General features: G+C 43.8%; 1 protein-coding gene across 1 annotated transcript; it reads right to left on the bottom strand.

Annotated features, from left to right (window-relative positions):
* Positions 1-1,528: 1,528 nt before the first annotated feature.
* LOC146784141 (CGG triplet repeat-binding protein 1-like) lies at positions 1,529-2,134 on the bottom strand. Its single transcript, XM_085632905.1, has one exon. It carries the CDS (start codon positions 2,132-2,134, stop codon positions 1,529-1,531), a length of 606 nt encoding a protein of 201 aa, XP_085489031.1.
* Positions 2,135-16,023: the final 13,889 nt, after the last annotated feature.

The raw sequence follows: 16,023 nt of genomic DNA, 5'->3' as shown, positions 1-16,023 counted from the left end.
GCGAGTGTTGCGCCCACATCTGATTATTCCTGTCACACTTAGGGCATCTCACTTAGAAAAACAAGAACCTAGTATAGCATTCTGGAGAAAGACCAACCAAATGAAAACCAGATTTAGGGATACTCTATTCAAAAAGTCCTGTCTGAACTACTAGGCCAGGCGCCCACTAATGGCCCATGAGTCTAATCAAGCTATATGGTGGCTCCATCATCGGAAATCAGATTGAGTACAATGGCACCGAGAGCACGACCCTGGGTATATTCACTGAATTTAGGCATCTCACGTACAAAACAATAAAAGGGTGGATAGAATCCCTAAAATAATCCCAACCACTGGAAATTACTTGAGCGACGTTCCATTCCATCATTTTTATCACTACCTGTTTAGCAGACAACAGAGGGTAAAGCCTTAATACCATGTGGTGTGATTGCCTAATACTCTGCAACTAATGGAGCAAACTCTTTAAAGATCTGGAAGGCTGACCACTAAGTACACACCAGCAGTTGTTTTGGGGTCAGGACACGGGTGTCATGTGCTTGACAGCAACCCACTCCAATTTACAGCCTTTATTGCCATAACAAAGAATACACCAGAAATCTAAAAACAATACTCCCTCTATTGTAATGAGTTGCGATGGAAAGGTATTGCGTACTAACAACGCGGTCGTTGTAACAACCACGTTGTAATAGCACTGTGTTGTGGAAACAGCATTGTAAACGCTTTTTCCCTTTCACAGTGCTGTGAGTCCCGTATTGGTGGTTTTTCTACTAGTACCAGTACTTCAGTCTTTTCTCCTTTGAGTTTCAGAGAGTTCATATTTATCGACGAGGCAATCCAACTTAGACAGGAATTCATGCCCTCAGGGTTGTGGTCCTGAGTGGATGACAGAGATAAGATGATTTGTGTGTCATCCACGTAGTAAAATGACGTCAGACAGAAGCTTTAAAACAGGTCAGTTAGAGGGCGGAAATAGATACTGAAATAAGACAGATTTAAGATTAAACCTTTGAGAACTCCTGAGGTAAGTGCATGTCATGTGAAGGAGACTGTTTCTAATGGGGTCTCTAGTTGGCAGAGGTTTGCACGTTGTCCAAGTTGGGACCACCACTATAGTCAGGATAAGTCATACACACACCCTAAATTAACCTGTGCTCACCCTCAGGTAGCTTGCCACAGAGCAGTCAGGCATAACTTAAAAGGCACTGTGCAAAGTATTTGTGTAACACTTAAATTACAGTAACTCAATGAAAACACCACATAAAAACTGCACACAGGTTAAGAAAAATAAAGAACATTTATCTGAATACAACAAGACCAAAATGACAAACATCCAATAGGTAGAAGTGGAGATATGCATTTATAAAGAATAAACCAAAAATAGTGCCTCAAAGTCATTAGCAGTCAAAAGGACTTGAGGTCATGATGGACTGGTGCAAAGTCAATGTTTGGGGTGACCGTGCTGGAGAGCAGACTGGTTATAGGACCCAGACAGGTCCCGCTGAAAAAAATGCCTTGCATGGAGCTTTCATCAGCCCTGCGCAGAGACCACTTCAAATAACGCAATGAATACACACCGCCCTTCGACATCAGATGTTTCATCAAATATAACACTGATATTCTGATCTTGCAAGTGTTCTTTCAGCTTGTTCTTGGCAGCTATATATCTCTCTGGGAGATAACATTTTTGAAGCTGATGACTTCCAGGTATCACTCCACCATTCCGTACTCGCTCGTGGAGAAACTTGCGCATCACAGGGTGGTCGGTTTTGCTCAGCGGAATGTTCAGCGCTGTGCAGACATTGACCCACTCACTTATAATTTCATGCTTTGAGGCACCGGCAGCTGTACTCTTTGTGAAAAGTGAGTTCACAGTTATCTGACGGGTACGTTTTGGTGAAGAGTGAGGGTCTGGATCATCTGAACAGCGCTTCAAGTGTTTTTGGGACCAAACATGCATATCCACTGTGTGTTTCCAGATGTGGTCCACCACCACATTGCACACACCGCAAAACAGCACGTCACCATCAGCATGCATCACGGTACTGTACTCTCTGCCCCGATCTGCTGCGGTTAAATGGGTAGGTAGATGTGATCGGTGCTTCACAGCCTTAACAGGCTGCAAAAACATCTCCATCCTGCTTTTGTTGTGGTGGCTTGTTGCTCCTTTGGAGTCCAAAAGATCTCGGGGTTGTGGCGCATTCACGTAACTCACCTTCAAATATATTTGGTGTTACTAGATGTGTTTCAAAGGGGAAAACGGCATTGCAATTGTTGAATGGAAAGGAAAGAAAGCATGGGGAAGCAATGATTAAAAATGCATGTAACTCTGAAGCACCTGCAAATGGCAAAAAGATAGAAGAGTTGTTGGGACAGAACCGCAATGAGAAATGGCACTCCCCGAACGGAGTTGAGCAAACAGTGTTAAAACAGCATGTTCAGTTGCAAAGAAAGGAGAACGTGAAAACTTTGAAGCAAAGTTACATACGTGGAGCGTTAATACATACAGGTAGGCAGAAGTCCTGCAAAGTGAAATGGCACACTTGTCTTGTTGGTTCCTTTCGGCAAGTCTAAGTCCTCTTTATGGGGGTGTGGCTCAGTCACGTAACTCACCTACAAATATATTTGGTGTTACTTGATGTGTTTCAAAGGGGAAAAAAGGCATAGCAATTGTTGAATGGAAAGTTAAGAAAGAGTAGGGAAGCAATGATTACAAATGCATGTAACTCTGAAGCACCTGCAAATGGCAAAAAAATTGAAAACTTGTTGGAACAGAACCACAATGGGAAATGGCACTCCCCAAACGGAGTTGAAAAAACAGTGTTAAAACAGCATGGTCAATTGCAAAGAAAGGAGAACGTGAAACCTTTTAAAGCAAAGTTACATACGTGGAGCGTTAAAACATACAGGTAGGCAGAAGTCCTGCGAAGTGAAATGGCACACTTATGTGGTCCCGCTAGGCAACTTTGAGTTGTCTGTGGAGGGCAGTGGGGGTGAGAGGTAAACATAAAAAACATAAGGCAAAAATGTTTTCCGAAGAACAACCGGCCCTGCCCAAAAGTGCCTGCAAATAAAAAATAACATGACAAAGGTTGCATGGGTGGAGAAAAATTGACAAAAAATGTCAGGATGAGCCACCTGCAAAGAAAGTGAAACCTAACCATCCCAAAAAAATGTGCACAAGTGTACTTTGTAGGAGCACATAAGCTAGGCGTTTACATTCAGGGGAAGAGTAGAATAGGAGCAGCCAAGTGCTTAACGGGTATGTACGGAAAATCCCAAAATTGCCCAAAACCAAAATAAACAATTATGAAACCCATTATTCATCTCCCCAGAAGTGTACAGAACCCAAAACGTACCTGCGCTGTGCAGCAGCAAGCATATATTAGTTGCCAGGCGGCCCAATGGCTCTTGAACCAGCAGATACTTTCCTCCAAGACTCTACAAAAGAAGAAAAAAGATTTAGAGCAGGCTCGGCTAGCCCTTTCTATGTCACCTGGGCCACAACACTGCCACTTACCCCACTATGCCTCCTTAAAAACCACAGCCTGCCCATATGCCCCTGGGCCTGCATGCCTAGTGTGTGGCGGACCCAAAAGAAACAAAAAAAAATGCCCCCTGGGCCTGCCCCACACTGGGCACGCGGCGGGCCCAACATAAACATTTAAAAAAGTAATGCTCGCCAGGGCCCGCTGCGTGCCCTGTGTGCGGCGGGCCCATAATTTATGCCCCCCTGGTCCTGCCACACACTGGGCACACGGCGGGCCCAACATAAATGCAAAAAATGAAATAATGCCCCCCTGGTCCCGCCGCACACTAGGCACGCGGCAGGCCCAACATTGACTTTACAAAAATAAATTATGCTTGCCAGGGCCCACCGCATGCCCCGTGTGTGGCTGGCCCAAAAATAATGCCCCCCATGGCCCGCCGCACAATGGGCACGCGGCAGGCCCAACAAAAACGTAAACAATTAAATAATGCCCCCTGGGCCCGCCACACACTGGACACGTGGCGGGCCCCACATAAACTTTTTTTTTCAAAGAATGCCCGCCAGTGCCCGTCGTGTGCTCTGTGTGCGGCGGGCCCAAAAATAATGACCCCCCTGGGCCTGCCACACACGGAGCACGCAACGGGCCCAACATAAACTTTTTAAAAAATGTAATGCCCGCCAGGGACCACCGCGTGCCCCGTGTGCGGCAGGCCCAAAAATAATGCTCTCCGGGCCCGCCGCACACTGGGCACGCGCCGGGCCCAACATTACCTTTAAAAAATGAATTATGCCTGCCAAGGCCAGCCACATGCCCCGTGTGCAGCGGGCCCAAAAATAATGCTCCCCTGGGCCTGCCGCACACTGTGGACTGTCCTTCTCTCTACGTGGAGACACACAGGTCTAAGCAGAGAAAGATACAGCATAGTGATCTGACCACATTAGCAGCACAGTAGGAGCAGTAGCACGTTTTTTCAAATTAGAAAAGATTGGATCTAAGAGGTGGGATGCTTTATGCGTTGGAGTGGAATTGTAAAGATTCAAATTCAGTGTTCTATAGTCCTCAATCAGTGTCTGACCAGGGCTACAAATACTGTCCTCTAGATGGATATTCAAGTCCCCTAAAAGTGCAAAATTAGCAGATGTAAGAATAAGGGGAGCCAGAAAATCGGACAGCAGCGTATACCAATTGACTGCATATTCGTGGGGTAGTAAGATATTTTAAGTTAAGAAGAAAGTTCCAGAGAGAAGGAGACAGCTTCACATGCTGGTATAGATAGTTCCTCGTGGAGCCAGCTTTCCGTAAGCAACATGGCATCTGGGGGGTAGTCCATCGCAAAGTCATAAAAATGTTGCTGATGACTAGGTAATGATTGAACGTTGGGGCTGTAGAAACGGAACTTGCTACAGAGCCCAGAATCTGGAGGCAATTAACCAGACTCCACCAGCCCATTACCAGGCAGTATTACATGTCGCCAAATATCTGCAGCATGAAATCAGTGGCAGCAAGGCAGGACTACTTGCAAGCAGGTACAATGTCTGGGGTCAAGTAGGGGGGAAGTCATCTGTGGGGATAAGAAAGGGATAAGGGTCATAAATGCACTCTGGACTACTGGGACACAGATGGCTTGGGCAGGTGTTTGTGTGGCGTCGAGGGCCTGCTCGAGCGGGCTGGGGCTTCCCTGCACCAGTCAGGGAAAGTAGTAAGTACCGTGGTTTGTTGACTGCGGCAGGGCAGCTCTGATGAATGAGGTAGCGGGGGTTCCTCTACCCCCTTATCTCAGCTTCTTCCAGTTATCATTTTTCCTTTTCCAGCTATTCCTCGGAAGTGACCCAAATATTGTGATGAGGTATATATCTACTAAGAAGCAAAAAAATACTGGGCATCCATTTACAACGCATCTTATCAGTATGACGTTGCTGCATATTACCAATGTATAAAACATTTATATAAAAATGAATGAATGAGTGTACAAATAAATTAATGTGCCTATGATGTCATTAAAAATCAATTTCTTCTGCTCCACAATCACCTGTACCGGATACCAGAGATAGCATCTGTTATACAGTGATAGTCTAGTGTAACACAATTGTCATGTCATTAAAACTAAGAAAGGCAGAGTGAGCTTGTTGCGTGTGGCTGTAGGATAGGTAAGCAGGCCCTTTGTGGCAGCAGAATGTTTGCAGTGTCCGAGTGAAAGAAATGTGAAAGTGAATGTTAGAAGGATGGAACGGGTATTCCGGGAAAGGTCTTTAAACTATCTTTTCAATTGCCCCGATAACTGAGCCATTCATCTGAAGTTCCTAATATGAAACGCCCAAACCAATTTACAAAGACATTTTTTGGGATGCATTATCTCTGAACAGTACCCATAACTGGGTAGAAGAGACACAATAACAGCAATGCGAAAATAGCTATATTAAACCAGTGTGATTCTGAGAAAAACACGTTCATCACAGCTGTTTCTAAACCTTGCATTGCATCCCCTTCGCAGGAGGTTAGCCATTGGATAGAGTTAATGTAATCTGATTTAATCACATTACAGCAAGGTGATCCTGTCAGAGCAGCACCCCCTGCAGCCTATTTAGTCAGCCCAGAACCAAACAGCTTTTTGAAATCACATCATCGTATGCAAGCAAAAACCACACCTGATGTGCGCTAACAGGTGGAGGAGAGCTACAACATAAACATTTCAATTACACATTACTTGCCTCTTCTTGGAGGTCAACATGATTTGGCACTAAAGCGTATTCATGCCTGCGCTGCAATCTGGCTCACAGCTGTTTCAATGCTTGGGCAAAGTGGGTATCATTGACCAGGGCTCCTCCCTCAACGCCCCCCTCCCTAAAGTGAGCATGAAATACATGAACAACTAAGGGGTATATTCACAAGAACTTGTGATAACTAACGCAAGAGTAACGTAACGCAACTTTCAATATCGCAGCCTATTGCGGGAAAATAACCCCGTGCTAACGTGGAATTCACAACAAGGCGGTACCATGAGATAGACACAAGATAACGCATCAAATGTCAGCATCAAAATCGACACCATGCCGCAAAAATGCGAAACGCGAATGGGAAATATCATGCGATGAGGACAATCGCGGTACACAAATCAGCGAAGACCAGCCACAGGCCTGCAAATCCCATGCACCTGGCGGGAAAATGCAAAATAAAAGCAAGAAAAAAAAATCCAAAAAGAAACTGTGTAGCAACATGGATGCACCCGGGCCAAGGGCAGAGGGCAAGCCGAACACCACAATCCCCATGGAGGACCAGCCAGGAACCCCGCATTCGTGGAAGGGCAAGGACAAGAGGAAGAGGAAGACGGGGTTCAGTCCGCAGGAAGACCAGATCCTCGTCACGGAGGTTACCGAACACCATCAACAACTGTTTGGCACCTCCACTGCTGTACTGGCAACACAAACCGAAATATGGCAGGCCATCGTAACCAACGTCAATGCATTTGGAGTGTCCAGGAGGTCACTGGAGGAGGTCAATAGGAGCTGGCATGACCTGAAAAGGCAGACCAAACATAAGTTCGCCGCCAACAGGGAGGCAGCAACTGCGACTGGAGGGGGGCCTCTTGTGACACAGGAGGACCTGGATGAGCTGGAGCAAATGGTGGCCACAGTCAGCAGTGAGGAGACGGTGGCAGGATTGGTGTGCCTGGACACAGCATGATACGACCTGACCCAACAGCAACAGGGTGAGTAACGACCAGGGACGGGGGGGACGGGGGGAGATGGGCAGAATGGCACACATGCACAAGTATGCGTAGCACACTGCACACCCACAATGACTGTGGAACATGTCCCTGATTGCCTTGGCACACTGCAGCACACATAGAAACGCCAAGTAGGCCCCCATCCACAACGTGCACAGAGTGCCCCCATCACCAATATCACCACCGACCCATGCACCTGTGCCAAATCCAGCAAAGCAGCTGCTCTGTGTCCCACACTGACTATGCAAGTAACACTGCATGTCCGATAGCATGGCAGCAGCCCAAAAAACAAATATTACATGGCCCACGAATCGACATGGAGGTAGCCCAGTGCAGGTCACATCCGTAGAGGAGCAGGTCACACTCTGGCATATCCACGTGCACCCACAACCCATGCCTTACAATACACGCAGCAGACGAACAATGCACCAGACCACAAAATCTGTCTGAGAGCACATATGATCCAAGTCAAAAGCAAATCAGGCCCCCAAAAGCACACAATTCAAATGCACTCTGTCTCAAAGGGAGAAGGCCACACAAAATCAGAGCTGCAGGGGCAACTCCCCCACAATGCAGCACACACACATAGCAATCACAGGACATCAGCAATGACGGAAATGTGGTACAATGTGCAACACCACAGGACAGAGCCCACAACAGGTTCCAGGTTCCGCTCCTGCATAGTGACAGTCCACTCACATCTGGCATTTGCCTGATGATAATGAACGGGTACCACCATACATCCGTCATGTATTGGGAAAACACACTGACTGCCATCGAATAGCCAGCTCCCCCAAAAAACATTATCCACAATCTTTCTGCCTCTCCTGGGAATCAGATAGGGGCAATAGCCCTGATCTGCCCCCCCCTGGGGGGGCATACAGCCCAGTAGGCAGCAGGGCTTATTTTTTTTGTATATGTAGGGGTGGGGGCTGCCCATATTGTTTAGTTTACAGTAGGAAAATGTGATGTGTCCATGTTGCGTGTTGGGCCATTTCCTGTTACAGGCACTATCCCTACCCACACAAGTGAGGTGCCCTTTTTATCGGGAGACTTCAGGAAATGCTGGGCGGTTGGAAGATTGTGGTTCCCCGCGGATTTCCGAACTTTCCATCACAGAAATGTGAGGAAAATGTGTTTTTTTTTTACAAAGTTTGAGGGTTTCAAGGGATTCTGGGTAACAGAACCTGGAGAAAGGCACACAAGTCACCCCACAGTGGATTTACCTGGGTGTCTAGTTTTAAAAACTGTACAGGTTTTCCAAGTTTCTCTGTGTGCCGGCTCAGCTAGGGTCCTAAATCCACAGCTAGGCACATTGCAAAAGAAGGGTCACTGTTCTGTGGAAAAATGTGGTGTCCACGTTGTGTTTGGGGCCATTTCCTGTCACGGTCACTAGGCCTACCCACACAAGTGAGGTACTATTTGTATCAGGAGACTTGGGGGAATGCTGGTTTTGTGGAAGTTTGTGGCTCCCCACAGATTCGAAAACTTTACATCACAGAAACTTGAGGAAAATGTGTTTTTTTTAACAAAGTTATGCTTTGCAAGGGATTCTGGGTAACAGAACCTGGTGAGAGCCCCACAAGTCACCCCAACCTGGATTCCCCTTGATGTCTAGTTTTCAAAAATATATAGTTTTGCTAGGTTTCCTTGGGTATCGGCAGAGCTGGGGTCCGAAATCCACAGCTAGGCACAGTGCGAAAAAAGGGTCACTGTTCTGTGGAAAAATGTGATGCGTCCATGTTGCATTTGGGGCCATTTCCTGTCACAAGCACTAGGCCTACCCACACAAGTGAGGTGCCATTTTTATTAGGAGACTTGGAGAAATGCTGGGTGTGTAGATGTGTTTGGCTCCCCACAGATTCGAAAACTTTACATCACAGAAACGTGAGGAAAATGTTTTTCGTTTTTTTTACGAAGTTTGAGGTTTGCAAGGGATTCTGGGTAACAGAACCTGGTGACAGCCACACAAGTCTTCCCAACCTGGATTTGCCTGGATGTCTAGTTTAAAAACAATTATAGGTTTGCTAGCTTTCCTTAGGTGCCGGCAGAGCTAGGGTCCAAAATCCACAGCTAAGTACATTGTGAAAAAAGGGTCCGTGCTCACTGGAAAAATGTGATGTGTCCACGTTGTGTTTGGGGCCATATCCTGTTGTAGGTACTAGGACTATCCACACAAGTGCGTTACCATTTTTACCAGGAGACTCAGGGTAACACAAGATAGTAGAACAAGTGTCATTGCCAATTGACTTTCTTTGCATTTCTGCCTTCCAAATGTAAGACAATGTGTAAAAAAGAAGTCATTTTGAAAAATGTTCTTTAATTCACATGCTTGAATGGGTACCCACAACTTTGGAAATGTGCAAATAACCACTGCTTCTAAATTCTATATTTTGTTCCCATTTCGGAAATATATATGTCACCATGATACCTATTTTTTACTTTATATTTTACCAAATGAATTGCTATATACCCGCTACACAATGAAAAACCATTGCAAGATGCAGCTCAGTTATAGGCTCTGGGTTCCTCAGGTGATCCAGCAATGCCTTCGGAGATTCAGTAACAGAGCTACTGAATGAATAATTGACATAACCATTTATAAATAATTGTAGATTTGCTTATATAAATCCAGACTAAACACAATTGTATAGAGTATTACCATATGAACAATCAATGCAAAATGAATTCAGGAATACTCTGAGTCAGGTGCAAAAAATGCAAAGACATTTTAGTTATGTACAATTTTATTAATAACCCTGTTTTTTCAATACCATAACAGCATTTTACCAAATCAACACCTTTGTGAAAAATAGTACTTTGAATTATCATTGATTTAAGGGAAAATGATTTTATATGAACCTATCAATCAAACAGGGATCATTTTCCCTTAAATGCATGTTATATAAATTGATATGAGCAAGATATGCTACCAAAGTCCATGATATACAGATGAAGTTATTAGTTGTATGGCTGGAGTTTGTGCGCACTATTATACTCAGCCTTTGTTCAATGAGGGGAAGCAACCATTACTACACAGTCATTACAACGCACTACCTTTATAATGCAGTCATTACAACGCAACATCCTTTACATCACATGCCATTACAACACAGCCATTACAACGCATGTCACTACAACACATGCCACTATAATGCATGCCATAACAAAGCATTATAATGTAATTAATGGGAAATAGTAATTTTTACCCCTACACTATCCAACACTTACCCTACTATTGCACTCACTGAAGTTGGAATAGTAATTTTTACCCCTACACTATCCAACACTTACCCTACTGTTGCACTCACCGGAGAGGGAATAGTAATTTTCACCCCTACACTATCCAACACTTACACTACTGTTGCCCTAGAAGTATTATGCGTTGTAATGGGATGCATTGTAATGGGATGCATTGTAATGGAATGCATTGTAATTGTAGTTTCTAAAAATGCGTTGTGATGGCATGCTTTATAAAATCATGTGTTGTAATGGATGTTGTGATGTAAAAACCGCATTGTAAAGGCATGCATTGTAAAAATTTGCGTTGTAACATGCCCTATTCTTCTATGAGTCATTCTCATTAAATTGTTGCTTTGGTATTGATAAAACTGAGGTATGTATTTCCATGTATTTGCATCTGTCGCAGAGTACACCTTTATTCATTAAGCATTGATTGTTCATACTACATACACATTTATGTTTGGACTGGATTTATTTAACCCGACCTACAATAGTTTATAAATATGTATGTAAATTACTCCTTCAGGAGTGCCTTTATACATTTCACAAATGATAATGTATGTTAAGTAACCCAAATATATAAAAAATGACCTCATATTTGGATTCAGGGTCTAGAACTTTATGGACAATACATCAGCTTTGAACCTTGCAACATATACCAATCTGAAGTGATTGTACATGCACAATTTATACATATGAAGGGTACAGTGACAGGATAAGACATGATACCTTTTACCCAACAGGACTAACACTGTTTTTCCGAGCCAGGCTCTAATTAAATCATAACCCTTTAATCTGGGCCCTATCAGTCACAGTGGTACATGTATTCAAATGCCAGGCTCAGTCAGACACAGACTCTATGCAAACATGCACCAAACACAGTGCATAGATGTGTGCTTGCCTGCAAGTATGTTCCCTGTGCAGCATATCTGCTAGTGTCATGGTGTATCTACACAGGCATTATCGGACAGCCGACCAAGTAGCTTAGCAAATCTTTGTTTTGTAGTGCTGTAAAGTAAGCTATAATTAATAAAGGTGTTGTCACAGAACGTTTGAATGTATGCTTCCTCATCATCTCACAAACATACTTTTATTTCCTGAGTTTGAGATCAAACACAGTGAACATTCATAAAAAAACATGAAGTTTAACATTACAGGTGGGACTTTGGAAAATAGTTTAGAAAGGTTTAATACAGGAGCACCTGTTCCTGTTTATATGGGTGTGGCTGGAGAATGATAGAACTGATTGCACACAGAAGCTGAAATATGAGAAACAAATGAAATGTACTTAGCTTACTGCAATACCCCTAAAAACAGCCACACTTTAAATAGCCAAACATAACAATGAAAAACACTGCTGGGATGGGAATGTCCTCTGCATGGTATATAGACATGTATACCTGCCCTAATGGGCAACTGTACATGAAGTTGATATCAAACGCACAAAATCTGGCTCACCTTCAGACCCTATTCCTGCCAAAATCGCAGCCACTTTGTCAACTTCTCTCGCTAGCCCTATTTGTGCTATTCTTAATAAATCATTGGAGGAGGGTGTCCTTGCGGTGGAGTGGAAAGCAGCCCAGGTTGTTCCAATAAAGAAAAACCCGAAGTTGTCACCAGAAGATATTACCAACTATCATCCTATTTCCTTGCTTCCCCTTAATAGTAAACTTCTCGAAAAACACATTAATAAACATCTCTCCGAGTTTATTGAAACTACCCACTGTCTAGATCAATCGCAATCAGGTTTCCGCTCGAAACACAGTACTGAGACTACATTAGTGGAGGTTACTGATAACATCAGAATGGCAGCAGACAAGGGTTAGGCAGTGATGTTGGTCCTGCTTGACCTGTCTGCTGCCTTCGACACCATATCTTACCAGGTTCTGATCACCCGCCTTAAGGAGATAGGTGTTAGAGGCAAAGCACTGAGTTGGTTAATTGATTTCTTGACCAATAGGACGCAAACCATCAATCTTGGTCCTTATCGTTCTCAAACCACCGGTATCAGCAAGGGGGTCCCTCAGGGCTCCTGCTTGAGCCCCACATTATTTAACATCTATGTGGCCCTCTTAGCAGGTCTCCTCAGAAGGCTTGGATTCACCCCCATATCCTATGCTGATGACACGCAACTTCTGCTGTCATTTGACAAAGCAAATCCTCTCACCCAGGACATTTTTTCTGAGGGTATGAAGGGTGTTGTGCTTTGGATGAGGGAGAATTTTCTACAACTGAACACTGACAAATCTGAAATAATGTTGTTTGGAGAGGCAAGACTGAGATGGTCCCCTAGCTGGTGGCCAGAGGAGCTGGGCTCTGCCCCGTCCCCTAAAGATGTAGTAAAGGACTTGGGTGTGCGTTTGGACAAGGATTTAACGCTGGAAGAACATGTAAACAGTACTGCCAACACCTGCTTTCATACTCTCTGCATTTTGCGTAGGGTCTGTCCCTTTCTTTCTATTTCTACTCGTAAAACCCTTGTCCAATCATTGATCATCAGCAGGCTAGATTACTGCAATGCCTTATTAATTGCAGCCAAGGAAAAATCCTTAAACAAATTGCAGGTGGTCCAGAACAACGCAGCCCGCTTAGTCAACAATGCACCTCCCAGGACCCCTTCAGCCCCTCTGCTCCGTGACCTTCATTGGCTCCCTATAAAAAAGAGCGTCAGGTTTAAAATCTGTTGTATGGTTTTCAAATCCTTACATAACTTAGGTACCGGTTACCTGGCTCGTAAACTTATTAGATATACTCCCACAAGACTGTTGAGATCAAGTCATCTTGCATACCTATGTACCCCTCGCATCAAACTGGCATGGATGGGAGGGAAGGCGTTCTCTCATCTGGCGCCCCATTACTGGAATCTTCTCCCACTACATCTGCGTCAATGTACGAACCTACTGGTCTTCAGGAAATTGTTGAAAACAGAACTTTTCTAAACTGTACTCTCTGTAGTGGTCATTCGGCTGTCCTAAGCGCAGAGATACCCCGTATGGGGTGATTCAGGCGCTATATAAAACCCATAAATAAATAAATAAATAAATAAAATCCTAGCTGTTTGTTTGCCCGTCACACCATGGTAATCTAACAAGTGTGCAGAGGCCTATAAACAGATACTTTGAAGTGGAGGAAGTTAAATGCCCGAGATGTGGGGAAGTGGGAGCTGAGTTTCACCATATGTTTTGGGAATGCCCGGAGCTAATAGATTACTGGGAGACAATTACTGGAGTAATAGCTGAGCTCACTGAGAGGGAGTTGCTGTGCACCACTAGACAATGTTTTCGAGGTGGTTATACCACACTTCCAAAACTAAAGTCATGAGAAAAAATTCAAGACTTGGCTTTTATCCTTGCAAAGAGGGAAATTACTAGAAACTGGGAGGCTCTGAGAGGACCCCGGGAGGTGGTCTGGAAGTAAGAATTACTAAAATGGGCAGGTTATAAGAGTGTGGAGGGAGGAATGTTCTTACATGCAATAGCAATTATATTGACTTGCTTACCTACCATGGAGGGCATAGTGCCTGCATTGTGCGATGGGCAAAAAGTTACAGCAAGAGTAAAAATAAAGCCGGCAGAAAGGTTGGGGTGGTAGCTTCACCATCTATGGGTGGGTGAACTAATGCTCAGTGCCTTATGAAATTGTTGCTGAATGTTTCATTACTGATGCCTGTGCACTGATGTACTGTATACTGAACATGTCTACTGGCACAACGCCTTGCCTTGATAAATGGTGTATGCAATGGTTGAAAATACAATAAAGTATGTTTACAAACAAAATGTGTGCAGAGACCTATATCGGTAATACGAGGTCCAGACCCTGGTTTGCTGCCTCGAGGGGAGAACAAATCATGCCCTCATAGCAGGTGCAGAACAACTCTCCTTGCCATGGGCATGTCACATAAAGTGGTGATGACAGTGTGCCGAGCTTCTATGAATAATTATTTTGCGTGGACCTTTTTCTCATTATGAAGGAGAATGTGGTGTACAGACTCATCTAGTATAATATGACAAACACCAAGCAAACAGATTCACGGGCACAGACATCATAAATATGATGCCCCTGAAATAATGACTGCATCCTAAGGTAGTAAAAGAAAGTACCCAACGAAGACACATAAATGTTTTTGCCACCTTCTACGTTGAATAAACTGATCACTATATTAGGGTATTCACAAGGAACACAACCTGACTTGGAATATGATATTGCTGATTAGCTCAACAAGTACAACACTACCGAAGGACAAAGAAGTAGTGCACTTTCATTATGCAAAACAATGTATTACTGGACCTCAACCAAGTTGACAACTGGGTAAGCAGCCTTCATAATCAATCAGTAATCTCATAAAGCGAGACTACTCACCCGTGAGGGTCTCAAGGTAAAAATCCTGATAAAAATAAACCAGCAGGATGACTCAGTGAATTAAATACAGGACCACTGAAAAAATACTGTGTGCAGAAGTAATAACTGGAAGCCAGGAATGCAAACTCAGCCTTATAAATATAGGTTGTAAATTGAGTCTCATAAGATTATAAATAGTATAATGTTATTTATACCATCACAGATGAACTGCTATAAAAAACATTTAAATGTTTATAATTAACACGCTATTATTGTGTGGAAGTTACTGCACAGAGAGCATATCCAGAGGCCAGGCAGCTGCTCCTTTTCTCGGCTGAGACATGCTACCAGAAGAGCATAACCAAAATGGCATCCGACAGAATAGTGTGTCCTAAATATAGTTTACAAAAAGTTCATCTCAAATAGAGCTAATAATGGAAAATCTGCATCGAATGTGACTATATTTAATACACTGTATTTCAGACGATATTTTTGGGAAATTATATTCTGACTTTGAGCAGGGTTACACTGCACCGCACAGAAACAATTGATGAATAAACTACCCTGGGAGAAGAGATGAAATGTCTCATTGCCTAAGCTAAAATACGCGCAGTTGTGTATTTCTGAAGTTCGAAATCTGACACGGAAAGTTTCTTTCTAAGTAAAATTGTTAAATTGGCAATTGCCAGTCAAATAAAAGCCATACATTACTCTGGTAAGATGACAAAATGTTCTTTTGGCTACGTCCCTGATTCGAAATGTGGAGGAATCAGCCTGTAAATGTAAAACTCCATGACATCTCCTAGGCTTCCCCAAACGTGAGGGACAGATTAAATAAGCAATCCCTGAAGAGGGATATTCCAAACAAGCCGGCGAGAGAAGGGGAAAGACACAGAGCCCGCTCCTTGTGTCTGTACACAGCAAGAGCTCTTTGGCTAATGCCAGACCTAAAATGCATGCCTTTGTCTTCTAAACACAACGCACATATAAGCGTACATTGTGCTGGTGCTGAGCCCAGGGTGGACCCGAGATCAACAGCCTGATCCAGATTGCTGCCTGTTTTATCATAGAAAGAAACTAAATATGTAATCGCCCTTCCAAACATGCCTGTGTGTACCCAGTGAGAACTTTAAAGCCCTGTCCAGGTGTTTATTGCGGCAGGTCCGACCCTATCAGCACCTCAATGAATTTGAATTAAAATGAATACATGGAGTAATAGTGTGAAGTATG

Source organism: Triturus cristatus, chromosome 11, assembly GCF_964204655.1.
Source record: "Triturus cristatus chromosome 11, aTriCri1.1, whole genome shotgun sequence".
In the NCBI taxonomy this organism is placed as follows: Eukaryota; Metazoa; Chordata; class Amphibia; order Caudata; family Salamandridae; genus Triturus; species Triturus cristatus.
Note: the sequence above shows the minus strand (reverse complement) of the source record. Positions and strands in the feature narration are given on the sequence as shown.